The 10765-nt window shown below is 44.0% G+C and overlaps 1 protein-coding gene across 2 annotated transcripts; it reads left to right on the plus strand.

Annotated features, from left to right (window-relative positions):
- The first annotated feature begins 1934 nt into the window (after positions 1-1934).
- On the plus strand, positions 1935-4547 carry LOC121989693 (probable disease resistance protein At1g62630). Of its 2 annotated transcripts, none has more exons than XM_042543874.1 (2): positions 1935-2739; positions 2819-4547. In XM_042543874.1, exons 1-2 carry the CDS (start codon positions 2617-2619, stop codon positions 3401-3403), a joined length of 708 nt encoding a protein of 235 aa, XP_042399808.1. In that variant the 5' UTR covers positions 1935-2616; the 3' UTR covers positions 3404-4547. The 2 variants fall into 2 exon arrangements, with proteins under 2 accessions (XP_042399808.1, XP_042399809.1); XM_042543875.1 differs by having other exon boundaries at positions 1944-2739; positions 2826-3164.
- The last annotated feature ends 6218 nt before the right edge of the window (positions 4548-10765 follow it).

Genomic DNA, 10765 nt, shown 5'->3' on the forward strand with positions numbered 1-10765 from the left:
TATTGTATGCACTGTTTCTTTTCGAGGTTTTCGGAAAGAAGGATTTTAGTGGATTGCCCATCGGTGAGGTCAAGGATCGTGGGCATTGGAGTAGGAGTCGACCTAGGCTTCGAACCAAGTAACTAACTGAGTATTTTACTTTCTGCTGCATATTCTGATTGTTTTTAAAATATGATAAGAAGAGTTTTAAGTGTGATATTCACCCCCCCTTCTATCACACTATTCCGATCCAACCCCCCCACACGAACTCTGGCTGTCCAGAGCTCAATAGAAGAGCATTCATCATTGTTGGATCGTGAAAACGTTAGAGGGGGTGAATAGCGTTCGTGAAAATCGTTATCGAGTAAGCAGCGAAAATAAAATATAAAAGCAACACTAAAAAAATACAAGCGATTTTTTACTTGGTTCGGAACCTTCGACGACTTTTACTCCAAGACCCAAGTCCCGCGGACCTATCGATAGGTAATCCACTAAAAATATCTTCCGGTACCCTTGGAAGAGTGAATCAAGTACAATAGAGATGAAGCCAAGTGCAATACACTACACTTGCCTTTTATAATAGTTAATTATAATAGAAGAAAATATTACCAACACTTTTAGGGATAAAGAATAAAACACTTTGAGTTGATGTCTGTCTGCCGGGCACGATTGGAACTCCTTGGAGCAGTCGTTGGGCTTATCAACTTCGTAAGAGAGTCACAACAAGAACCGGAAGCAATCGTAAGCTCAAATGTATGCGTAGTAGCTCAAATGTACTTGATGTATAAATGTCTCCTCGAAACTGCCTTATAAAAGGCTTGGAAGGCGCCTCCAATGAGGTAAAATCAATCCCGAAGTTGTTGCGCCTTATCTGCTAACCAGTCAAATTTTATCCGTGGAAGGCGCCTTCCATGAACAGTACCAAGGTGCCTTCCATGAATAGTACCGAGGCGCTTTCCATATCCATGGAAGGCGCCTTCGGGTATTGTTCACCCGAAGACAGCTTTGCTTCTTTGCTTGCTTTCTTGCCCTGCAACAAATATGTTAGTCCAAAATACCCTGCAAGACAAGTGTTAGCACAATATAAAAAATAGAGTAATTAGTTTCTGTCCTCCCAAGATCAAAAATTAGTCAAGGTTTCAACTTAGGGATCTCAAATGGACCGAAACTGGGCTGACGCCTACTGCCCCTCAATTAGGACGCGTCTTCACAATCACTCTCCTCTGACTTACCTTTACTTACCTTTTGTCAGACACGGTCAATCTGTCGACCAGTCTGGACTTCGTGCCAACTATCACCAAAAATCAGTTGTCTTTAGAACTCATACATAAAAGACTCCCAATGTATTTGTTCACATCATCAATATATGTGAATCAATATAAACCAACAAACATACCTTGAAACTCCTAATGTGGGACTCAGTCCCATTCATAATAAAATTTCATACTTCTTCCACCTATTCTCCATTCACATATATTTAACAACGATTTCTACGACTGTTCCACACATAGAGAGGTGCCTGAAGGTCACTGATAGATCACGGTATCTAATCGGGGCCTACGATACAAATATTGAATCGTCTAGAATGAATTTTATCACACCTTTTGCTCAACAAGGAGTCTCAGTGTAAACATAGGTGCAGAGGCTTAAGGCGTTTGAGTGCTCGTTGGAGCGATTCTTCTGATCTCATCGATGGCTTGCTTGTCGAAGCCAACGTGATTGGTGACCATCACAAGCATCAAAGGTAAAAGATCTTAATTGGTTCTCAGCATGCGAAAGAGTTTGTATAGAATATAGTGAATTAGCTTATGAAAGATGAATTTATTAATTATTGAACTTTAGTATTATGGAATTTAATATTTTCGTAAAATTTATATCATATTAAAAGTTTAGTATATTAAAATTTTAATACGGTTTATAAACTAATATTGAAAAATAACACATGCCAACAAAGTACAGTTCGTGGCTCCTCTAATCATTGCACACACAGTGTGGAAGTCCACTGGCCGATCCCCCTTCCTAATTTTGCTTCTCCATTGCTTCCCAATTACTTCTCCACTTATTGTGATCCAAGCATTCGCTGTTTCACCTCGATCGCCATGAATCCCTCCATCGATTTCCGTCAATTACTGAATAGGATATGCGATGCAGCTTCGTTCTATCTCGCAAAGCCTCGATCTAGCGTCAAAGACTTGTGCAAAGCTGCGGATCAATTGAGCGCTAAACTGAAAGACGTCGACCAAGCCATGGGTGAACCTAAGGGCAATGGGAAAACCGCCACTGAAGAAGCTCTACAGTGGAAGTGCGAGGCCGAGGCGTTTGTATCTACAGAGGTCGCCGTCATCCAAGAGGACTACAGGGCGATGCGGTGCCTCATAGGCTGGTCGTGGAATTGCATCTCCATCAACCAGAGAGTCACCAAGAAACTGGAGGAGGTGAAGGAGTTGATTAACCGAGTGGATGTTTCTAGTGTTGCCACGACACGGTCGCCGCCGCCTGCCGTGGAGCTTCCCATTTCAAATAATGTCGTCGGGATGCAATCAGATCTGATCCAGATTGTGAAATGGAAAGACTACGGCAATTAGATGAAAGTGCCAGGGTTATAGGCATCTACGACATGGGGGAATAGGAAAGACTATGCTTTTGAAGCTCATCAATAACCATGAAGAGATCTCCAAGCTCAAGTTTGAGCACGTCGTCTGGATTGTCGCCTCCAAAGAATGCAAATTGCAAAAGCTTCAGATGGACGTGGCTAAGAAGGTAGGACTGAATAAGTGCTAATGAGAAGAAACAATTGGCAAGCTTGCCATCCCATCCATCATGTGAACTATTTCTAAAGTATGCAGGTAAAGATGTAATCAACTCAGAGCAAGGAATTAATCAATTAGCAAGAGAAATTGCAAAAGTGTGTTCTGGTGTGCCCCTTATTCTCATCACCGTCCGCAGAGTCATGTCCGCAAAGAGGTCATGGAGGTCAGATGCTCTCATGCAGTTGAGGCAATCACGGATGCTAGAAGTCACGGATATGAAAGAAAGAGATCCTATGTTTGCTGCTTTTTTACTTAGTTATGATAGCCTGGAAGATGACAACATGAGAGCTCCCCTATTGTGTGGCTCTTTGTGGCCTGAAGGTTTCAAAATTCACAAAGTTGAATTAATACAGCGTTGGATAGGCCTTGGTCTGATTAATGAGTTTAACTCGATCAATAAAGAATTCCACCGAGAGCTCTCCCATATCGAGACTCTTACATTTACATGCTTGTTAGAGCTTGTTGATAGTGAACACACGGTAGGTATCAAGATGCATGATCTAATCCGAGACATGGTTTTATGGATGGTCTCGGACTATGGATCCAATCAATACAAGTGGATTGTTAAAGCACATGCTGGATTGAATCAGTTGGAACTAGAGAATGAGGAATGACATGTGGTGGAGCGAGCATCATTTATGCATAATGATTTAAGTTCCTTGCCAAAGCAGACTCCCACTTTTCCCAAACTTTCCATGCTCATGCTCCAACGGAACTATATGCTACACTTAATTCCTGGGTCATTTTTTCAGGCTTTGCTTGTTTTGACACTCTTGGATCTCTCAGGTACGGACATCACAGAGATTCTGAGGGAAATCAAGATGCTATCTGAGCTCCAACATCTAAACTTAAACTCCACCCCAGTCGTAACACTGACAGCAGAGTTGAGTAGCCTTGCCAAACTCAAGGTAGGAACTGAGCATCTTATCAAAGTACCCATGGGAACATTATCCAACTTACCTTTGCTCAAATTGTTGGGTTTATATGAGAGCAAGTATGCTAATTTGAACGAGCTAGAGGGATTTCAATGAAGACGAAAATACATTGGAATTACCCTGGACTCAAAGGCAGCCCTTGAATGGTTGGGCTCTCTACCGCTATTATCTACATGGAAACTCCAACTACAGGACATGAGAGACTTAGCTTGTCCAAGCCAACTATTTGAGAGCATCATGAGGAGCGACTACATAAGACAGGGTCTTGAATGACTAGAGATTGTAGATGCCATGGTAGATGGTGAATTAATAGTTACTAGGAGTAACAAGGATATTGAAAAAGGCTTTGAATGTTTAAGGTATATGGCGCTCACAATTGGCAACAATTTGCAAGAAATCACTTAGGAAGCAGTCAAGCCTCAAATATTGTTTCCTATTCTTCATGAATTGAACATTTCAAGATGCAAAATGTTGAGAAACATCACTAATTGGGCTCTTCAGCTATCAAACCTCAGTATCTTGAAAGTATCATATTGTAAAGAGATGGAAGAATTAATAAGTGGTGATCTTATCCGAAGGCGTGAAGATGGACAGCTAAGGAGGTGGTGGATCCACTGATTGGATAAAAACCTCGCTCCTTTCTGCAAAACCAAAACAGGGAAGGGGTCTCTGACATTGGCCCTCCAACGCTCAAATCAGAAATAGGAGAAGAAAAAGCATAATGGAGACAGAGAGATGATTCTTGTCTTTCTTTATACCTAACATTCCCTTTTATACTTTTCTTGATGACCCTCAATCTTCGCCTGCTTTAATGATATTAATTATCGATAGAAAGTATCTTTGTCTTGACTTCTTCTCTTTTATTAATTATCTATCTTTTTCTCTTTTATGGTCTTGTAGGTTCACTATATGTACAATGCCAACGCCGTACCTAGAATCGGATGGATGACTTGTTCGGCTCGGGCTCCTAGCTCGCTCAACTTGCTTTCCTGTCGATTGGGTTGACCACACTGGTTTACTCAGAAGACTGACCGGACAATGATCCCTCTAATCGGCCGATAAGCCACTTCCCGCTCGGGTGCGACTGAGCCTTACTTAAGCTCTGGCGTTGACCGCCTTGACTTTCACCTACACCGTGGCAATTGACTCATGTTAGGTAGGCATTGACTCGTACCAGGTAGGCTCCTCCTTATCGTCGCATCACAAGTCTCCCCTTCAAGTCTAGTCGAAGGAGGTTACAAGTCCGACTGACTGGACAAGATGTGTCTTCGGCGACTCTGAGGCCCGTTCGACCCAAATGCTACAGTGTCCGATCGGACTATGCTAGGTTTGTGATCACTGATCGGCCCACAAGCCAACGTCGCTCAGCTTTATTGCTGGGCTCAACTCTGTGACCCATTCTTTGCGCCCAGGAAGCTGAGAAGCAACACTTGGCACATGTTTTCCTTTTTCTTACGCGTCCTTGAGCGTGTTCGGTCTTGGCTGACATCATCCAGATTTCTTGAAGACCGTGTAAATCCCTAATAGTTATAGTCGAGCACGTAGCCATATCATTTTAATTAAGCTCATTAAATGTTATCCGATGACCGAAGGACACGTGTCCCTCACTGTCGTCGCACGCTCGATGTGGTAGGCAAATATTCTCTTGCAACGAGGTGTGCGCCTTTTCAAAATCAATGATGAGATCTGTTTCTAGGTTTTCGTAACTCCAAATCGGACGGTTGGGGTCGATCGACCGCGAGGTTTATAACCTCGGGTGCACTGTCGTCTTCCTCACTTCGCATCTTCGTCTTTGAGTTTTCATCTTCGAGCTTCCCTGCGACGCTACGTGTTTCTCCCTTTCTGGCGATCTTTCTAGTAAGCTCTCTCCTCTCAATCGAATCCTTTCACTATTCTTAGTGTCCTCTCATTCAATCGAACTTCGTTGTTTCCCATCGACTTTTATTTTCGATGGCAAGCTCCTCTCAACCTCCTGTCTCCATCATCGGACTCTGGTATACGTCCATCGAGTACAAGTTCGACGGAGGAGATGCTGAGAGTTTGAGAGCTTCCTTTGAAATTCCCTCTACTTATCAAATCGGCCTTCCTTCGACTTTCGATCGCCCGAATGAGCCGCCTCCGGGTTTTGTATGCTTCTTTAGGGATCAATTTACCACCGGTCTGCTGTTCCTAATCCACCCGTTCTTCTCTGCCGTTTGTAAATATTTTCGTATTTCTCTCCATCAACTAGTGTCGAATTCCTTTCGGCTGTTGTGCGGGGTCGTCGTTCTGTTCAGCCTGCACGACATTCCTTTTACTCCTTGGTTCTTCCACTATTTCTATTATCCCAAATTGTTTGAGCCGGGGACTTTTCTCTTCTAAACCCGAGTGGGCCTAGTTTTCTTTGATAAGATGTCATCCTCCAACAAGTATTGGAAGGACTACTACTTCTTTGTTCGCTTTCCTGAGCGTCCGGACTTTCCGACCAGGTGACAATTAGAGGTGCAGAACCCTTTAGAGCTCAAGAAATACAAGAGCCACTCGGACTACTTTCATGCAGCTTCCAGCTTGGCCAGTTAAAAATACCATATACACAAGTTGTTGTTGGAGGGTGTACTCTACGTGTTCGGCCTGAGCCTGATCCGTACAAGTCTTCCGTCCATCCTAGGTATGCTCCTTCTTAGTCTCATCTTTGAATCTAATTGATTTCTCTTTTTCTGTTGCAGCTCAAGTCATGTTACGCTCACGTCTAGCTGGCAAAGCCAAACTCGTGGATGCAGAAATTAATGTTGTGGGCATGACTGAGTTGGAGAGCCGCGGCTTGCAACCAGTCGGCTCTTAAGAGGATCTGCTCGGAGAGAGCACCGGAGCCCCAACTCAAGGGAGTGACGGAGTAGCCAGCCGTACGGTTGGAGGTGAAGAGATTGTCGCAGTGAATCCCCCGCTCGAGCATCTTTCAGTAATTCCAGTCGCCGAGGCCTCGGAATCGACTTTTTCTAGGGAGCCATTGATAAGCCGAAAGAGGCGCCATGCGGAGATTGCCACCCGAGCTACTACCTCCGCTACACAAACTCCCACCAGGACCACTCTGCGTCTTTCATTCGAGCGGGGCGAAACCTCCACCCCTGCGCCCGAGCAAGCGACGACCATCCCACATACTTCGCTTTCATCCTATTAGACATCATCTTTGTCCGAACTGCCGCAAGGAACAATATATGCACCGCCGGTTGCTTTCATACCACCTCCACTGCCGAAGATTCAAAAGTCTAGCATCCGATAGGCATCAATGTCTCGGTCGACTGGTAGAACAACCTCAGCGCCGTATTCTCCGAGCGGCCGACATCACATAACGGTGGTCATACATCTTCCTATGGATGAATGGCGCGACTCTAATAGCGTTGAATCCTGGGTCCCAGAGCACCAAATAATTATTCAAGGGCCGCTAGTATAGATATGGGCAGACGCACGAACCTGTGTGGTGGTCATGCCTCCAGGGGCGCTTGCCGATAGTCATACTGAGATGTCTACTGGGGTAAGTATTTTATATGTTGCTATTCATCGCCTCTCGGCCCTAAAAAATTTTTTTACTTCCTCATAGTATTGAGTAGAGAGTCTGGCCATGTGCTAAAGACTCGCATTTTTTGAGCAAAAAGTCAAGCAGCTGAGGGCACTGAGCGGCCAATCATCTGTTTCCCAGGCACAGCTAGAGCAGATGAGTGCTGAGATGGCTCAACTAAGAGTCGATCTGAGTAAGAGCTTCGAGCAGCTGGAGGTAGAGAAGAGCAAAAGTGTCGAGCATGCCACACAATTAGCTCGGTTTAATAAACAAGCTAGCACCTTCGAATCAAAAATACACTCGGCCAACACCAGGAAGCTTCAGGGCATTGAAGATTTGGAGATAAAAATAAAGAGTTTTGAGTGTTGGCCCAGAACCTGAAGGAAGCTGAGGCCGAGCTGAAGGAAGAGCGGGAAGGACGATCGGCCGAGCAGACTGCCACGAAAAACCAGTGCACTGCGAAGGATGAGGAGTTGGCGGCGTTGAAGGTAGAGCTAGAAGCCTCCTGAGCGGCCTTAGAGACTTATCAAGGAGTTGAGTCGAGCAGGTTTGATCTCATGAAATAGGCCTATATCTGTTCGGATGCTTTTAACGACATGGTCGCTGATCGAGCTCTCCGTCTATTCAACCTTGCTATTGACAAGACTTTCTATTAACTAAAGGAAGGCGTCTACCTCCCCACCGCTCTGACAAGCAAGATCATTAGTCGGGACAAGCTGACTGAGTCACTGTCCGATGATGTTTTAGATTATCTTGAGTGAGCCTACTCGTGCGAACCTTGCTTCTGTAAATTTTTTTTAAGTATCAATGGATGATCTTTTGTCTGGTGAACCGTTATGTTTGTCCGGTGAACCGTTATGTTTGTCCCTTTCTTTTCGGCATTCTTGGTTTTGTATTTAGTTCACGCGCTACCGCGTAAACCTGAGCGAAACTGCGAGTTATTTATTCCTAAAGTATGGCTTTATGACCTTCCGATCGGTGATGGGCCGCCATAGCCGATCAATCAATTCATGATTGCTGAATGGCCATCTTATTTTGAAAACTTAGCCTTTGAGTGGCACGTTTTCCTGGTCGGCCATTTTCGTTGATATTGTTTTTCATTGTAGACCCGAGTTTAAGGTCACCGCTTGACCGTTGTATAGACAAGGGTTTCACGTCATCGCTCGATGGTTGATGGATGTAGACTATTGGTGAAGACGAGTGTTTAAGGTCGCTGCTCAACCGTGGATGATGATAAGAGTTTAAGGTCGTCGCTCGACCATTGGTGGATACAAGGGTTTAAGGTCGCCACTCGACTATTGACGAAGATAAGGATTTAAGGTCACTGCTCGACCGTTGATAGAGACAAGAGTTTAAGGTCATTGCTTGACCATTGATGGAGACAAGGGTTTAAGTTCGCCACTCGACCGTTGATGCAGACTGGGGTTTATAGTCGTCGCTCGTCTTTTATCTTGATCGGTCGGCCCAAGAGTCTAGAAAACTTTGATTTTTTATTCATGTCGGTCCTGCATCCAGAAGGTATATACAAAAGTACATTTATATTTGCTCACACACCTCTCACCCGGGCCTGTAGGATTGGAGATGATTCGCGCTCCATGACCGCTCGAGTCATCTTCCGTTTTCGTCCTTTAAGTAGTAGGCCCTCAAGCAGAGTTTTTGTATGACCTTGTAAGGTTCCACCCACGGTGCCTCAAGCTTGGTGACGTCCCCGACCAGCTTGATTCTCTTTCAAAAAGATCGTCGACCTAGAAAGACCTCGGGATCACCCTTTGGTTGTAATTCTGTCTCATCCACTGTCGGTATGTCATTAGCCGAACGACAACTTTATCCTACTCTTCATCTACCAAGTCGAGCTCTATTAACCTCCGCTCGGCGTTTCCCTCGTCGTAGAGTCGCACTCGGTCGAATTCTACTCTAACCTCTACGGGGATCACCACTTTTGCTCCATACACCAACTAGAATGGTGTTACGTTGATCGCCTCTTTTGGAGTCGTGCGAAGTGTCCACAAGACACTCGGGAGCTCGTCAACCCAGCTACCCCCGGCCTGGTCTAATTGAGCTCGTAAGCCTCTAAGTATTTCTCGGTTTGTGACTTCTATCTGACTGTTGCTTTGGGGGTAGGCTACTGAGGTGAAGGCCTGCTAGATGTCATAGCCTTCGCACCACTCCCTGAGTTCCCGACCAGCGAACTGCCTCTCGTTATACGAGATGAGCCGGTGAAGGATGTCGAACCTGTTGGTTGATCCTAGGAATATCGTACCGGTTCCCCTGTACAAAATTTTATACAAGTCCTGAACCTTTCCTAACAACCTATTGTGTTCTTTAGAAATTAAATTCGGAATCGCAAACTGAACTTAACATTATTGATTCCAAATTTAACTTATCTATTTTTAGAGGTTTGGACTTGGATTGCAAACAATACTTAACATTATAGATTCAAATCCACCTATGTTACAAATTCAATTAAATATTTATTTCGAAAATCGACTCCCAGGTCAAACATGGCAAGGCACTTAGCCTTCTTGGGTATGGGAACATGCACCACTGCCTCGACAAAGCCTCTTAACGAAATTCAATATTTAATTTCCTTATAGTAACCTTAGGTTTAACCAAAAAGAACAATCGAATCACAAGATCGAAAGATAAAATAAAAGAAACACAACTTCGAATCACAAATCCAAAAATCTAGAATCACTAGCCTCTTGTGTTTGGTATTTCAAGATCTAAATAAAAAGTATGAACTAGTTATGATGCGGAAATTAATTACTAGTTATACCTTTTGTTGCTTATAGACCTCACGATCTTCTATCGTATTCCTCTTCTTATCTCGGGCTTCGTGTGAGCGATGATCTACCGAGACAAGAATCCACCCAAGCTTCCTTCTTCTCCAAGCAAGTTTTAGCCACCACAAAGTCTCCAAGAGAAGATGAGGTTTAGCCACCACCACCAAGCTGCAAGGGATGCTAGAAACAAAGCCTCCTTTCTCTACTTCTTCTCCAAGCAAAATCTGGCCACCAACAAGCTCCTTGAGAGTTGATGCTGTTGGTTACTACTCGGAAAGCCTAACGGTTCCACTGTATAAAAATTTTGTACAAAGGTCTGAACCTTTTCCTAGCTACCATGTGTTCTTTTAAATTAAACTTGGATCGCCTGCAGAACTTAATACGTTTGATCCTACGTTTAACTTATTTGTTCTTTTAGGTTTAGACTTGGATCTCCTGCAGAACTTAACACGTTCGATCCAAATCACTTAGGTCACGAAGACAATTAAATATCTATTTCCAAAATCGGCTTCCAGTACTGCATGGCGAGTTACTTGGCATTCTTGGATATGGGAGCAACCACCACCGACTAGACAAAGCCTTTTAAGGAAATTAAATATTTAACCTTCCTATAGTAACCCTAGGTTAACCACTAAGAACAATCGAATCACAAGGAAAAGAAAAAATAAAAGAACACAACTTCGAAAACTAATTCGAAAAACTAGAATCGTATGCCTCTTGTAT

Source organism: Zingiber officinale, chromosome 6B (genome assembly GCF_018446385.1).
Source record: "Zingiber officinale cultivar Zhangliang chromosome 6B, Zo_v1.1, whole genome shotgun sequence".
Lineage (NCBI taxonomy): Eukaryota > Viridiplantae > Streptophyta > Magnoliopsida > Zingiberales > Zingiberaceae > Zingiber > Zingiber officinale.